The sequence below is a fragment of the Magnolia sinica genome, chromosome 16 (genome assembly GCF_029962835.1).
Source record: "Magnolia sinica isolate HGM2019 chromosome 16, MsV1, whole genome shotgun sequence".
Classification (NCBI taxonomy): domain Eukaryota; kingdom Viridiplantae; phylum Streptophyta; class Magnoliopsida; order Magnoliales; family Magnoliaceae; genus Magnolia; species Magnolia sinica.
The window spans coordinates 66525768-66542472 of record NC_080588.1 but is presented as its reverse complement, the minus strand read 5'-3'; the positions used below and the strand labels follow the sequence as shown (position 1 = coordinate 66542472).

Sequence of the window (16705 nt, the reverse complement as noted above, 5' to 3'; positions counted from 1 at the left end):
GATAGAAGAGGAGTTGAACAACCATCCTAAGCCTTTTAGATTTTAAAGGATGTGGACTACGCATGACGATTTCCATGCCATGGTTAAAGAAAGTTGGAAGGTAGAGGTTGTCGCATCCCCCATGTATAGATTGTTTATAAAAATGAGATATTTGAAGGCTAGACGCAAACAATGGAATATGAATACTTTTGGAAATGTTTTCAAGAATGTACAAGGAGCAGAAGAAGAGGTTAACTATGTTGAGTTTTCCCTCAATTCCATATTTGAGGAAGATAGGGAGATTAGATTAAGAAAAAGCCAAGTTGGCTAAGGCTAGGCTACAAGAAGATTTTTTTTTTTTTTTTTTAAGTAAAAAGCAAGAAATGCCTGGCCTTAAGAGGGCAACAGAAATATGAGATTCTTTCATGATTCAGCTATTGAAAAGAAACACAGGTCCACAATCAAGAATATTAAGCTCAAATCAGGTGTTTATCTGGAGTCTTTTGATGAGATTGCTATGGAGGCTGAAAGATTATACAAAAATCTCTTATCCTCTTGATGAATGAGTGCTCCTCCACTCCCCCTCGCTCGAAGGAGTTCGGGATGAGTTAGGGATGTGAAGGAGTTAGGGATGTTACCTTCGATATCCTTATAGATGGTGCTCCAGGCCCGGAGGGTTTCTCAGGGGCCTTCTTCACTTCGTGTTAGGATATCATAAGCAAAGATATCTTCAACGCGACATTTGACTTTTTTAAGGGCAACCATATTCCTCAATCTTTCTTATGTACTTTTATAGATCTTATCCATAAAAAGAAAAGTCATGATCGCCTTCTCGACTTCAAGCCAGTCAGCCTGTGCAAATGTGTTTTCAAGATTTTCTCTAAGATTTTCACTACTAGGCTAGCTAAGATTCTCCCCTGTTGAGGGTCTTGCACAAAACCTTAGGATCTAGCCTCCCTAAACAAACCAGAATTATGGGATAATAAAGCAATGAAATAAATCAAAGCACAAACCACACCACATAAGAGATTTTTACGTGGAAAACCCTCAAAGAGGTAAAAACCATGGGACCTCGTCCAGATTAACAATCCACTATGAAGTAGAATGTTACAACCTTCTTCACTCAAGTAGAAGTGGATAAATAATAAGAGAATAAAAGAAAAATAGAGAGATCTTACCGATCACGAGGACATAAAAGCGCTGAGATGTTGATTGCACAGTAGATCATCTCCACGAGCATAACCTCCCTTCTACAAGTTTCATCTCTCTCTTTCTCTCTCTCTCACACACCTTTCATAACCCTAAACCCTTTAGTAAACCCTTTCAAAGCTTTAGAAAACCCTCTTGTATTACCTAGAAAAGCATTAGGCACCCCTATTTATAGTTTAGGAAACTCCCTTCCGCATCCTATTGCGAAAGGCCTCGGATTTTCGCAGTTTGCACAAGATTCGGACTCAAATCTGCGTAAGTTCGACTAGTCGAGCTAAGTCCTCGACCGGTCGAGCACCTCCCTCGACTGGTCGAGCACCTTGGAGGAAAAACATTGGATGGTCATTGGACTTTGAGTCGAGCCCCACTCGACAAGTCGAGCGCCACCCACGATCAGTCGAGAAGCCCACTCGACCGGTTGAGCAGCGTGGTGAATTACTCCGATTTTTCACCCGCTGCTCCATCTCTCCTCTGAACTGAGGAGGAAAAATCCCATCAAATCTCTCCCTTTCTGACTCAGGAGGAATTCACCTTCTTCAAGCCAGTCAGGTTTCTACAAATCTCAAACTTGCCCTTGAGCAAAGCCTTGGTCATCATGTCTGACCCATTATCGTCCGTGTGGACCTTTTCAAGCTGTAACACCTTCTGTTCCAAAGTATCCCTGATCCAGTGATACCGAATCTCTATGTGCTTCGACTTGGAGTGCTAACTTGGATTCTTGCTCAAGTGTATAGCACTTTGGCTATCACAATAGACCGCGTGTCGCTCTTACTTCAGGCTAAGTTCTTGTAGAAACCTCTTCATCCAAAGCATCTCTTTACATGCCTCTGTGACTGCAATGTACTCGGCCTCTGTCGTCGATAATGCTACGACCTTCTGTAACTTGCTCTGCCAAGAAACCACTCCCCCTGCAAACATGAACATGAACCCTAATGTAAACTTCTTGAAGTCTATGTTACTTGCCATATCTGCATCTGTGTAGCCCTCTGACATAGGTTTTTCGCCACCATAGCATAGGCTCAACCTGGATGAGCCTGTTAGATACCGCAGTATCTATTTCATCACTGCCTAATGCTCTTTACCAGGATTGGCAAGATACTGGCTGATAACACCAACCGCATATGCTATGTCTGGGCGTATACACACCATAGCATATATCAAACTTCCTACAGCTAACACATAGGGTATCTTCTGCATCTCTTCTACCTCTGCCTTCGTCTTGGGACACTGTCTGTCGCTCAATCTGAAGTGACCATCCAGTGGAGTACTGACCGACTTCGCTGCATTCATATTGAACTACTCTAGGACTTTCTCAATATATCACTCTTATGACAGCCAAAGCTTCCTATTTCTGTCACGGGTTATCTCCATTCCTAGGATTTGTTTAGCCGGGTCCAAGTCTTTTATCGCAAACGACTTGCCCAACTCCTATTTCAGCCTGTCGATCTTCTTAATGTCTTTTCCCATGATGAGCATGTCATCAACGTATAACAATAGAACTAAGAAATCACCATCTGAGAACTTGCGCGTGAACACACAGTGGTCCGACTCTGTTTTATCATACCCATATTTTAATATAAACGAGTCAAACTTCTTGTACCATTGCCGTGGAGCTTGTTTCAGCTCATACAAGCTCTTCCTCATCCTACACACCATATGCTCTTTGCCCTTAACTCTGAACCCCTCTGGTTGGTGCATGTAGATCTCTTCTTCCACGTCACCATGGAGGAAGGCAATTTTAACATCTAACTGCTCTATCTCCAGATCCATGCTAGCCGTCAACCCAAGCAACACCCGTATGGATATCATCTTCACCACTGGTGAGAATATCTTCTTGAAGTCTATGCCTTTCCTCTGACCAAACCCTTTCACCACAAGTCTGGCCTTAAACCTTGGCTGTGAATCCTTCTGCTCAACCTTCTTTCTGAACATTCACTTGTTGATCAAAGCTTTCTTGCCCTTAGGCAATTTCACTATATCATAAGTGTGATTCTTATACAAGAATTTCATCTCCTCTTGCATAGCTTTCAATCACTCCCCCTTATGCTCGTTGGCTAGGGCCTTAAAATAATCTTTTGGCTCTCCCCCATCAGTCAGTATAATGTACTCATGTGATGAGTACCTCTTGAACAGGTGTCTGTCCCTAAATGACCTCCTCACCTGTGGCTCAACAGGTGGATCAAGTGGGGGCTACTCCCCTGGTCCATCTTTTGAAAGAACTTCCTCATCCTCTATACCTTACTGTACTCCCTTGTCATCAGGCACTACAGGAGGAATAATCGGATCCATGTCCTCTAACTCACCTGAACTAGGCTGGTTCTTCTCTTGCTTACCAATGTCTTCTATACACTGATATTCAAAGAAAACCACATCTCTGCTCCTGACGAGCTTCTTCTCGGTCGGATCCCACAATCTGTAACCGAACTTTTCATCACTGTACCCCAAGAACACACAATGTCTGATCTTCATATCGAGCTTGGACCTCTCATCCTTTAGTACGTAAACGGATACTCCAAACACCCTGAAATGACTGTTCAATGGATCATATCCAGTCCACACTTTCTTAGGCACTTCACTATTCAACGAGACTAATGGAGACTTGTTTATCAGATACATCGCTCCGTGCATTGCTTCTCCCCAGAACGTCTTGGGCAATTTCGCATGGGATAACATACATCTGATTCTCTCTACAATGGTGCGATTCATTCGCTCAGCCACACCATTATGTTAGGGGGTCTTAAGAACCGTCTGTTCATGCCATATACCCAGAGATTTACAATACTCATGAAAGTCGTTAATGTATTTACCACCATTGTCAGTGCTGGTGCACTTCAATGATCTACTTGTCTCTCTCTCTCAACTATAGCATGAAACAATTTAAACACACAAAAGACTTCGTCCTTGGATTTCAAAGAGTAAACTCATACCCTAACTCATACCCTCCTAGATGCATCATCTATAAAAATAACAAAATACGATGCCCCACCTAAGGTTTTTGTCCTCATAAGACCACAAACATCATAATAAACCAAATCTAATGTATGCACTTTATTAACATGAGAAACAGATTTAACAAATGAAACTCTATATTATTTCCCTATTAAACAGGTTTTGAGAGGTATACCTGTTACGTTTGAAAGGAGCCGCTTCCTCGCTAGTACATGAAGCCCTTTTTCACTCATGTGGCCTATACGCCTGTACCACATGTCAATAGCTGAATCTTCCGCTGTGTTCAACTCACCCTTGCACACACTAACACTTACCTTGTAAAGGGTGCAACACTTCTTTCCTCTAGCTACGATCAACGAACCCTTGATAAGCTTCCAGCGCTCACCAGTAAACTGGCTTTCATAGCCATCATCATCCAACCTTCCCGTCGACATCAAGTTGAGGCGAAGGCCTAGAATGTGCCTCACATTCCTGAGAACCAATGTGCAGCACACATCGGTCTTCACACAAATATCACCGACCCTACGATCTTCGATACGCTAAAATTTCTCATCTTCACGATCACATAGTTACCTGACTTATAGCTTGTGAAGAAGTCCCTGCCTGGAGTAACATGAAACGAGGCTCCAGAGTCTATCACCCAATCGGTGTCCTGATTCGTAGCCATGAGACAAACATCATGATCTGCTGAGAGAATAACTACAACGTCACCATCTGAAGCGACGACAATGGAATCTGATTCATCTTCCTTATCCTTTCCTTTTCCTTTCATGTTGTTCTTATTCTTACAACATTTATGCTTATAGTGGCCCTTCTTGCCACAATTCCAGCATTCAACATCCTTCCTGGTACTCGACTTACCTCTTGATTTATCCCGGGCCTTCCCGCCCTTCCTGTTCTTTTCTCTCCCCCGTTCCTATGTCACAAGGGCCTCTTACTAGTAGACCCCTAAGACTTCTTCCTTGTCTCCTCATTAAAGAGAAAACTGGTTACCTATTCCATGGAAATCTTTCCGTCTGGCGCGAAGTTACTTAGGAACACCACAAATGTCTCCCAACAGTTAGGCAATGAACTAAGCAATAGCAAAGCCTGTAATTCATCATCCAGGACCATCTTCATAGCGGAGAGCTGGTTCACTATATTGCTGACCTCATTCATGTGCTCGGCCACAGAACCACCATCTTTGAACTTGAGATTCACAAGTCGTCTTATCAGGAAGATTTTATTACCGGTTGTCTTCCTCTCATACAGCCCTTGCAATTTCAGCCATAGGCTAGTGGCTGAGGTGTCTGTAGACATATGGTGGAATACGAAATCATTCAACCATTGTCTAATAAACCCCACCGCCTTTCGGTCCATCTTCTTCCAATCATCATCAGACATATCTTTAGATTTTGCTGATATGCTTAAAATTGGAGAGTATAGGTCCTCACAATAAAGCAAGTCCTCCATCTTAGCCTTCCATATGGTCTAGTTAGAACCATTGAGATTGATCATCCTTGATGAGCCACCTTCCATAATTCAAAACCGATCCTACCCATTCAATGAACTTAGCTCTGATTCCACTTTGTTGGGGGCTTTACACTAAACCTTAGGATCTAGCCTCCCTAAACAAACCAAAATTATGAGATAATAAAGCAATGAAATAAATCAAAGCACAAACAACACCACACAAGAGATTTTTACATGGAAAACTCTCAAATAGGTAAAAACCGCGGGACCTTGTCCAGATCAACAATCCACTATGAAGTAGAACATTACAACCTTTTTCACTCATGCAGGAGTGGATAAACAATAAGAGAATAAAAGAAAAATGGAGAGATCTCACCGATCACTAGGACATAGAAGCGCTGAGATGTTGATTGCACAGTAGATCACCTCCACGAGCATAACCTCCCTTCTACAAGCTTCCTCTCTCTCTCTCTCTCTCTCTCTCTCTCTCTCTCTCTCTCATCTTTGATAGCCCTAAACCCTTTAGCAAGCCCTTACAAAGCTTTAGGAAACCCTCTTGCATTACCTGAAAAAGCCCTAGGCACCCCTATTTATAGTTTAGGAAACTCTCCCTTCCGCATCCTGTTGCGAAAGGTCACGGATTTCCACAGTTCGCACAAGATCTAGATTCAAATCTGCGTAAGTTCGACTAGTCGAGCCGAGTCCTCGACCAGTCGAGCACCTCCCTCGACTGGTCGAGCACCTCAGAGGAAAAACATTGGATGGTCGTTAGACTTTAAGTCGAGCCCCACGACCAGTCGAGCGCCACCCATGACCGGTCGAGAAGCCCACTCGACCGATTGAGTGGTACGGTGAATTATTCCGATTTTTCACCCGCTGCTCCATCTCTCCTCTGTATTGAGGAGGAAAAACCCCATCATCCCCCACATTATCTCTGAAGAGTAAGGGGATTTTATCCATGATAGATCAAGGGTAATATCATTTTCAAACTTGATAGGGAGAAAGCCTATCATCTTCTTGAATGGGATTATGTATAGAAGGCCCTTCGTATGTTTAGCACCAAGCATGAGTAGATTGAATTAGCTCAAAGGTGCTGAAAGGGCTGTTGGTTCTCAGTATTGATTATTGGCAAACTGACTGGTTTTTTCCAATCCTCAAAGAGGCCTGAGACAATGAGATCCAATCTCTCCTGCAATATTTATCCTTGTAGCAGAAGGCTTAAGCTGGGGAATCAGGGAGCTTGCACGCCATATCAACTATTATATTCGTGATTGGCAGGTTAAATTAGAATCAGATGATGATGACGTTCCTATCCAAGTATGAGTGAGCTTCTGGCCAAAAATTCAACTCCTCTATGAGCTGTTTCGTTCTTCCAAAAAGGAAGACAGCTGCAAGAGGACAGACAATTGGCCAGCTTACAGGATTCAAACAAGCCAAGCTACCACTCATCTATCTGGGGGACCCTCTTGTCAAAGGAAAACTTAGGGTTGCCTTCCGATGATGCAGAAGATCACTTCTAAGGCAGCTGGCTGGAGAGGGAGACTCCTGAATCAAACAGGGAAAACCGTGTTGATCAAGCACATACTTTCAAGCTATCCAATGCATACATTGGCAGCTTCCAACATTCCCAAAGTGATCTGCAAAAATATGGAATCAGCTTTTGATGGATTCTTTTCGGGCACTTCAGAAGGGGAGAGGAAAAGGCATTGGGTCCAGTGGGCTAGAATTTCTCATCCGGTTGCTGAGTGAAGGCTGGGGATTGGGAGATTAAAGGATGTCATGCTAGCATTTCGGATTAAATCTCTCTAGGCAAGGTTGCTCTCGGCCAAATACCTCAGAAGATTTGGCAACATTCCTGCGGGAAGCTCTATTCTATGGAAAGATCTCGGAAAGGTACTACTCTTTACAGCATTAATATTTAACTGTGGACCATCCATGATAGTGGCCAGAGAGACAGACGTATAATCTGACTGATAATTATAGAACCCTAGATATCAATCAATCACTATATTTAACTCTGATCATGTCCTTTGACAGTACTAAGATTTTGGCTGTTAGCACAGCGATATTATATACCTAGTACAAAATGTGAGATGATTTTTCCTTATTCGAATAAGGATCAGCAGGCCCTTCTAATCGGATGTAATCGTACATGATCCCTTGGAAGGGACTCCAGCTTCTCGGCTGAGTAAGAAAGATTGTATTGCCTCCCCCCACAAGCAGGTAGCTCGGTATGTTGACATTGAACAGCCAGTAGAGCCCATGAATCCCATGTCTGGCGATCGAGTTGTCCCTGCCAAATAGTCCAGTTGTAAAGTGAGGCCGATAGGCTTTTGGGTCATTGAATCGAACCTGTGCCAAAAACATGAATCAAATTAGTATGATACAAAGGATAATACATTGGACAGCTTTGATTTTCTCCTCTTTAAAATCAGTGTGAAAGATAATCCATATTCATATAGTGTGATGAGGATAATCCCATATAACTGTCTATGATCAGTGCAAGAGATGACTTAAGTGTGTGTTTGGGTGCACTATCAATTTTAATTGTGATTACTAGTCTAGTTTGAGGCTAGTCACCTCAATACATGATTACACTGAAGGTTTAAAATTCAATTCACTTGTAAATCCAAAAGCAACTCAGATTATATTTATCTACATACTTGCAATTCAGATAGTGTAGCCGATGCAATCGCCAATCGCAATTTATACGTCCCGCTTTGGACGACGGTGTCGAGTGTGAATTTTATCTGCCATGTGGTTGCTTGGTATGATTTATCATCTTTCTTCCTGCAATGTAAACATATAATCATTGTTATAACTACATTCACATGATCCAAAATCACAAATGCAATAAGTTCACATATGGCATGTGCAAACACGAGTGCTCGTTATGTGAACATGCACTCGAAAGAACAGCCTGTTTGCATGCCTGGAGTTTACAGACCGAGTCATCTCATTCATAAATTTGGGTGGCGGCTGTGTTTGGCCAGCCATGAAATATTAACAAATCAAGTGAGTTTAATTCAAATCCATCTGAATTGCTTTTGCGAATTGTGTGATCATATACTGGGCCAAATCAGTGTAGAGAAGGGGAAATTGTGGAGTTTTCCTCTTCCAAACCATGATGTGGCATATCGTATTGATGGCCAAAAAAATACATTTCGAAAAATATTCAATGTGCTAATGGATTCTTTGAAATTTTGTAACTGAAAGATGGTTAGAGGAATCACACCTAGTGACCTGTGCATAGAACCAATCTCTTCGATAATCACTTACACCAACGGTGTAGACAAGATCATTGTTGGGATATAAATCAGCATACCTCTCCCACAAACCATACTGCCTAAACCTGCTGAGAGAAATTGAAGGTATTACTACTGTAATGAAATGAGGCGACAATAAAGCAGTTGGGAGTGGTCTAATGCAAGCACCAAAAATAACCCATATACTAACGAGTGACAACAATAGGCCCGTTTGGATGCTCAATTGAACTGAATTGCAATTCAATTCATTACAGGGAAGATAACCCAAGTGGGGTCTGCACCTGCTTTATTTCACAATGACAACCAACCCCTGATTGCAGTCCCTTGAATTTCAAGTCAGGACTTGAAACAACAGTAGTAATTGAAATTTGGAGGCTCAATTATCATGAAAGGAGCTATCACAATTCAATTGGATTGAACAGCCAAAGGCAGCCTAAGTGGACAGTTTTTATTCCAAATTGCAATATTGTAATGTACAAATCAAAACCAAGATTCAAGGATCAAACAGTGGAGGGAAAGGATCAGAACTTACTTGTCAGGATGATTAATGTAGAGTTTGTTAACATACATAGGATTAGGATCAGGAACGTAGAACTCAGCTGCAGAACGATCAGGGATACCGATCTCCCACAATGTGGGACCATCTCTTGGTGGTTCATATACCAGATCACCCAAGGCAATAACACATCCTGGTTTCAATGTTAAAAAAGAGAAAGATGCATCAAACACAAGACCATTGAAACTTTATATGAGCCATGCTAATTGGAAAATCCTCACCACTCATTCAGTAAATCAAACACAAACAAAAAAACAGAAGCAAGAACTAAAACTAGGTGTTGTACGGGTCCTGCTCATTAGCAAATGCATACTTGATCAGAGGTCGGATCCACTTATTTGTAGGTTAAGGTAATCTACAACAGTGTGTGGGGTCCACCATGCTGTGTTCATGAAATCCAATCCATCCATCATGTTGGGACCCTCAGGTCCTCCTTGGCACCCAAAAATTAGGGCGATCCCAAGTTCAAGTGGGTCACACTACAAGAAAAATGTGGGATGGGGACAGCCACCATCCCAAGTTCAAGTGTTATGTATATGCCATCCACTCCATTCAGCAGAAGAGCTCCACCACAATCAATGACAACCCATGTATCCAGCCATTCAAAAACTCAGGTGAGCCACACCACATCATTTTAGAGGTTTTAAGAATGATTTTACATGCTATGGCCTACACAAGTTTTGGATCGGCCTAGTTTTGGGAGCCAAGGAGAACTTGAGAGCACACAAATGATTGATAGATTGGTTGTCATGCATAAATTACAGTGGGCCCCACACATCGGGTTGTAGGTCAAGCTCAACCACCAAATCTTTGTAGTGGATCTGGCCTCTCGAACAAGAGAAGGATTATGTGCATGTGGAGCCCAAGATCTGATCATCCAAACTGTTGAAATAATGGGCCTCACCAAGGATGGTGGATATCCAATATTCAAAGATTTGGACTCTTATATTATGGCTTACTTACCACTACACATTTAGAAGAAGAAGAGATACAAGCACTGCAAACTCAAGATAGAGAAGGCCAAATATCAAAGGTTGATAATATTCAATCTACAATGAAGCCAAACAGGCTTAGATGCTAACCTTCGGTGATGGTAATGATCTCATCATTTCTGTAATCTCCTATAAAACCGGGTACCCATGCATACAGATTGTAGTCTCCAGTCCGGATGTTATTGATGGAGAAAAACCCGTCTGAGTCAGCTCTAGTCCAAAACTGGTAGCCCTGAAAACAGAACACTGTCTAAGATACACCCTGAAATAGCATAATATCAAATGCATTTCATCAGTTCCGTGAATGGGCGAGTCTAGATCTGGACCATTGGTCAGGCCCAGGAAAGAAACGGACCGCAGGGCCTGTATTTGACCACATTGAGAATGGCCTTATTCGATTACACAGCTATGTCCCATATTCGACCACCATTGAGACATGGCCTTATCCCATTACACAGGCATTCATGTGGCCTAATCAATGGCAATCAACATGCTACATTTCATGGATTAAATCACTGATAAAATTTTGTTAAAATTTTTTTTAAAAAAAATAAAAAATAATGTCGCCGTGAGAGTGACCTTGCATTCTCTTTGCCATGATCCAACGGCTCCAGGTAAAGCAAGGCCCACATAGGCAGATTCTGCAGATATATAATCCTCACTAAGGAACCTACGAAAGAAATGCATGGTTATTATGCACACAGATTAAAAATAAATATAAAGCACGGTTGAAATAAAAATGTACTGCAAACCTGAGAAATTGCCTAAATGCTATACACATATACATATATGTAAATATCAAGGTGTTCCGTAACGGCAACGGTGGCCGTAACAGCCACCACTGTTACCTTTACGATACGGGGCATAACGGTCGTTACAATCTCTCTTTTTTATTTTTTTGTTTATTGAAAAAACTTCCAAAAAACATGCATCTGCCCGGTAATGTCGATTAAAAAGTATGAACAATATGTATATGTCTCGTAAGAGACCATTACAGCGCTATTATAGCCTTTATAGGAGACGTAACGTGCCGTTAACGACAATTATGGGTCATTTTTTCCCTAACAGCTGTTACGGCCGTTACAACCCGGTAACATATAACGGTTGCCACTTACAGCCCCATAAAGGCGTTTGGGGCACACCATGATACATACATACATACATACATAAATTTATTGTGACAAAGGGCGAAAATCCATACCGATCCATAATTAGTAATCTACCACTGATGGAGCCCCGTTGGTCAGAGTTAGGGAAATCTTCTGAAACTGGGAAATTGTACGGCCATCTTTGAACTTCATTTGCCGTCTGAGTCGGAGAAAAACGAAGAGAAGTATTAGTCATACGCTCTCTGAACAGAAACTGAAATATCAAAATAATGTTATAAATGGTCCAGATTATCTTGGTATTTCTTTTTCATATGCGTGTGCTGACATATGTGTATGAGCTTATGACTCAGCATCTTGGACTGGCTCGCTGATCCTGATTCGAGTCACTGACTCAGTCATGTCACCCGTGTTGAACTGGATCATGTCAAACGGAGTCTTGAGTCGACTGGGTCCAGTTAAACCGGACTCGGCTGAGTATTCATCAATGTATTCCATGATGGTAACAGATGCTGTATCAACCACCACCGTTATCTTTATGATACAGGGCATAACGGCCGTTACAGCCCCATAATGGCCGTTATGGTCTTATTTATTTATTGAAAGACCATTCGAAAAACTTGTATCTGCCCCGTAATGTTGATTAAAAAGTATGTAAAACTTGTATCCATCCTGTAATAGACCATTATGGGACTATTATGGCCTTTATAGGAGATGTAACATGCCGTTAACGGTAATTATGGGTCATTTTTTTCATAACAGCTATTACGGCCATTACGACCTCATAACATATAACAGTTGCCACGGTTGCCTTTACGTAACGGCCTTTACGGCCCGTAATGGCTTTTATAGCACACCATGGTCTTCATACCTATGCACTAGAAAGTAACCAAGGATAAAAGCTACTAAGCTATTCAGCACTCACTATCTATACACATGGTAAGCCAGTACAATCTGAATCATCATAGAGGTCAGGTGAGATTAGGGACCGATTGATTTTTTTTTCTCCATTGAATGTCAACCATTGGTGGACCGATTTGGAATCCTCAGAGTACTCTGATCAATGGCTATGATAGCCCAACTGCTGTGATTGGGGTACAGCCTATCCAGGGGCCACAAGAATTTTCATGGTTGCGTACTAAAATGTGGACAGTACAATCAACAGATCTGGACTGTACATTTAGTTCAGCTACACTTTATAGGACAAGGTAGAAACAATAACACCAATTGGACAATTCTAATCACCCAATGAGTAGCCCATAGGATGGATGATACACATTATTTATGGAAGAAAAAATCCAATCAACAATTTTGACCATCCATTTTGTGTGGACCATCATCATTGTATTTTACTTTAGAGAACGCCTTGATCAAATGATCCTCACATTCTCCTCCTGCTTGCAGAAAGAATGGAAATAGAAAAGTGCACCAGCTTTTGGATGGATAAGACAATCTGATCGGTCTTAATTTTAATTTTCTGGCCAATAAAGCATGGCCTGGACCTAATGAATGGTCCAGATTGCAAGATTAATTGAACTATCCATGTGTTCAAGTGCTACTAGACCACTACAATTTTTATTTTTTTTTAAATGCTCACATTTTTCAAAGAAATAGAGAAATATGAACATATCAGTCAGCATCGGTGAATCCTAACCTGTGATTTTGCATCCTCCCAGAGTGAAAGCGAATCGGTTCCGGCGGGACCCGAATTAACGTAGATAAAAACCGGGCCGAACACTTTCTTCCATGGCTCTGCATTGGTGAATTTCGGTACTAGATCTTCCCCTGAGTAGTGCCCATTCAGAAACACCTGAAGATCACAAGGCATCTCAGTTGATGATCGACAGATAATTGGATCTGTGAATTTTGTTTGGCCCATAGCCAATCTGTGGTGGAGTCCACGAGATTAACCGTCAGGATCAGGTTTACACAATGTGGGTGGGCCCAACAATCCACATCTGTTGAGTATAGATATCAAACTTACTAGATTGAAGAAAGATGTGGGACTTACAGCTAGGGTAGTTGGGCCCACGTGGGAGGTCAGGCTCTGCTTGAGAGGCCCACCAGTTCTGAACTCATCACTCGGGTTGATCTGCCAGAAGCCCACAGGAGGATCGAAGCATATCCAACCGTGGACCTTGTTGTCCTTGCTCTCGCACGAGTACTCGTACTTGTCATCCACCTGCGCATGTGAAAATATAATCGACGGTTCAAATTCAGCAAGCCAATGACCACTTATCAGACGGTTAATATGGTCCACCCAATGCGAAATTTAGGTTATAACTCATCCCAAGTGAGGCCGATGATTTGGACGGCTTGGATTGAGGTACCTGCTTGTTATAAAACTAGAATTTGCTTTTACCTCTCCTTGAAGGTCTGGATTGATTGGATTTGTCAAACGAACGGCTTCTTTGTATGCTAACGGCTGGCCACGTGGAGGCTCACGATCTTCTGGCATGGGCATGATTCTCTGTCTATCGTCTGATATGGCCATGTAGTGAAACCTAGAATTTCAACATTGACAAGGTGACATCAATCACTTATCCGATCATTCATGAGGTGGGCCATGCGAATTAGGGCCATAGTTGAAAAAATCACGTCGATCGGACAATCTCAACCATCCATTTTGTACATTAAAACACAAATGCAATGATCTGGGATTATTGTCCTGTTACATAGGGCGTACCCTATGAATAATCTACGCTGGAAGACCGAAGTGGGCCACACATGACAATTCATGTTCAAATGAGCTTTTTTATATTCTGAGTGGTCTGGTAACTCATTGGAATTGAGGCATCATTTTAGAATTTGTCAAATGAGATCAATGTCCCACTAATCCTACCGTTTGATTGCCACATGTGGGCCACATCCAACATAGATCTCAACGGTTTGAATCAATCACACATGTATTTGAATAAAAATTATCTGGACCGTCCATTTTATGGACCCTCCTTGGATGGGCCACAATGCGTACATCGCATCGGTTAGAAAGAAAAATGGCCAAACAATCAGGATCGTTCGATCATGCTACCAAATGGGCCCATCTTGGAATTTGGACAGTATCATACAGATGAGAAGGCGAGAGATAAAAGTGGAAGGTGTTTGTACTTGTCATTTCGAAGCTTGAAAGCTATCCGAGTTTGAGTGAGAGTGAAATCAGGCCAGCCTTGTAAGTGTTCATAAATGGCGTATGAATAGAAACCGGAGGACCCGCGAAGCACTATAAACCTGCAGCTTCATTTCGTCAGACTTTTAATTTAATACAAGTCTTCCTACTTCCTAGGACTAAACTGGGCCCAGAAAGGGTCCAGCCCATTTATGTTTTGGACCATTGTTGCATGGCTCGATTACCCAATGGGTCCGGCCCGGCCCGGCCCGGCCCATTGACATCTCGCATAAAAATGAGGATATGATAAGAAAGGATGCACCTCTTGTCGATGTTAAGGGGAATAAGGGTCCCATTAAGGGATGGGTCCCATGTCCTTGTAAAGGATACTTCAACCTGGTTTTCATCTTCGAGTATCACCTTAAAACTAGTACCTTTTATCCTGCAAAACATAAATAGATTATCTTTCTCTTTGTAATTAAATATAATATAATTAAGACAATCCAAGTCTATTATCAAGCATGAAACAAGTGCCTTGATTAGGGGTGCACATCGAACCAGTAGAACCGTGGAACCGGACCGGAACTGACCAAATGGTCTGGTTTGGTCTAGTTCTAGAGTGCACTATTCCGGTTCCGATTCCAAAAATTAAAAAACCGTTTAATTCAGTTCGGTTCTGGTTTGGGGATGTGTAGAACCGAACCAAACCGTGATCCGAACTGTGGATCCCAATCTGTGGAACCGAACTTGGAACCGAACCTGGAACCGTGATATGAACCGTGAATCCAAAATTGTGGATCCGATCCGTGGAACTGAACTTGGAATCGAACTGGAACGAAACCTGAAACTGTGAGTTTACAATATATTTTAATTGTATATTTGACTCATGATTTATGGTTTACAATATACCCTTTGCTTGTTTTCATAAATATATTTTTTCACACCATATACAATATCTAAATCATTCATTAAGTGCATCACAACACTAATGGACATGGGCTAAATTATAAAATAGAACATGCAATTTGGCCGGATTATAAAAAGCCCGGAATAGTGGAACCGATCCAGAACCGAACCGGTTTTCACGGTTCGATTCTAGGGTGCTAACGGTCCGGTTCCAGTTCTGAAAATCCTAGAATAGTAAGGAACAGTTCGGTTCCGGTTTCACCCCGGAACCAGACCGAACCAAACTGTGTGCACCCCTAGCCTTGATGGCATGATCATGGGCAAAAAGAGTTCACACTGAATTCCCCTCCACAGATGGGTGTGGGGCCCTACTATTGTACTGTTCAATCCCACCATAATTGAACATTTGGACTGAAGACATGGTGATCATGACTTACCTTTTTGGGGACACTATGTTCCATCCTTGATCGATTGGTTCGATCACAACCATCAAACGGTTAAATCTTATGTAAGGTGGGCCACATACTTTTCAGGCAGAGAGAGATATAGAGAGAGAGAGAGAGAGAGAGAGAGAGAGAGAGAGAGAGAGAGAGAGAGAGAGAGAGAGAGATCTTACACATCAAAGATCGCAAGGCGTCCAGGCTCATTCCAGTTGAGATCCCAATAGCCTCTGTTAACTTCTTTGTTATGAACTTCTAGCAAATTATCGATGCCGTTGTATTGTATGCCAGTGACAATCCCATCCGGCTTTGACAATGTTACTTGGAGTATGCCATTATCGATCACCACCTGCATCTCCATTGTTTCAATCACTAGCGTCTAACAATGAAAATATACATAAAAGGTAGGGGTTGGAATGGCCCTTACACTATATAAAGGCACATAATAAGGCCCATAATCACAGACTGACTTCCACTATATTTGTTTGTCATATGCAAGGATCACCACATGCAACTAATCAAGTAGTTGGAATTTTAATGGCTCGTTATATTAAAACAATCAATTCTTGCATAATTCATTTGGCTAAGAAATATTGTTTAATTCTTTTTTAGTAAGGAGAACCTAATTATTTATAATGGTTAGATTGAATGGTATTACAGTCGGTACAGTACTGAAGTAGAGGTATAATAGTATGTTTATCATTTACGGATTGCAAGAAGAAAATCATTGGGTGAAGAAGCATT

The 16705-nt window shown here is 41.8% G+C and overlaps 3 protein-coding genes across 3 annotated transcripts in view; all 3 read right to left on the bottom strand.

Annotated features, from left to right (window-relative positions):
• The window catches only part of LOC131229304 (uncharacterized), a 77073-nt gene that overhangs the window by 25999 nt on the left and 34369 nt on the right, over window positions 1–16705 (bottom strand). The window lies entirely within an intron of this gene.
• On the bottom strand, window positions 7621–13337 carry LOC131229815 (uncharacterized). Its single transcript, XM_058225855.1, has 8 exons — window positions 13164–13337; window positions 11605–11711; window positions 10983–11073; window positions 10494–10635; window positions 9388–9544; window positions 8825–8941; window positions 8253–8379; window positions 7621–7941 (listed from the first exon to the last, which is right to left on the bottom strand). The coding sequence occupies exons 1-8, from the start codon at window positions 13335–13337 to the stop codon at window positions 7666–7668; spliced, it is 1191 nt and encodes a 396-aa protein (XP_058081838.1). The 3' UTR covers window positions 7621–7665.
• On the bottom strand, window positions 13339–16322 carry LOC131229814 (uncharacterized). The gene is made up of 6 exons (XM_058225854.1): window positions 16138–16322; window positions 14938–15057; window positions 14618–14737; window positions 13872–14013; window positions 13494–13691; window positions 13339–13395 (listed from the first exon to the last, which is right to left on the bottom strand). The coding sequence occupies exons 1-6, from the start codon at window positions 16320–16322 to the stop codon at window positions 13339–13341; spliced, it is 822 nt and encodes a 273-aa protein (XP_058081837.1).

What these genes read in the sequence shown, in the direction of transcription:
- LOC131229815 (XM_058225855.1), bottom strand. Translation starts at nt 13,337, where the DNA reads ATGCCTTGTGATCTTCAGGTGTTTCTGAATGGGCACTACTCAGGGGAA. An exon ending in GGGAGGATGCAAAATCACAG is followed by an intron (nt 11,712 to 13,163) that starts GTTAGGATTCAC and finishes TCTCCGACTCAG; the next exon opens with ACGGCAAATGAAGTTCAAAG. An exon ending in AGATTACTAATTATGGATCG is followed by an intron (nt 11,074 to 11,604) that starts GTATGGATTTTC and finishes TTTCTTTCGTAG; the next exon opens with GTTCCTTAGTGAGGATTATA.
- LOC131229814 (XM_058225854.1), bottom strand. Translation starts at nt 16,322, where the DNA reads ATGGAGATGCAGGTGGTGATCGATAATGGCATACTCCAAGTAACATTG. An exon ending in CGCCTTGCGATCTTTGATGT is followed by an intron (nt 15,058 to 16,137) that starts GTAAGATCTCTC and finishes TATGTTTTGCAG; the next exon opens with GATAAAAGGTACTAGTTTTA. An exon ending in TTCAAGCTTCGAAATGACAA is followed by an intron (nt 14,014 to 14,617) that starts GTACAAACACCT and finishes TTGAAATTCTAG; the next exon opens with GTTTCACTACATGGCCATAT.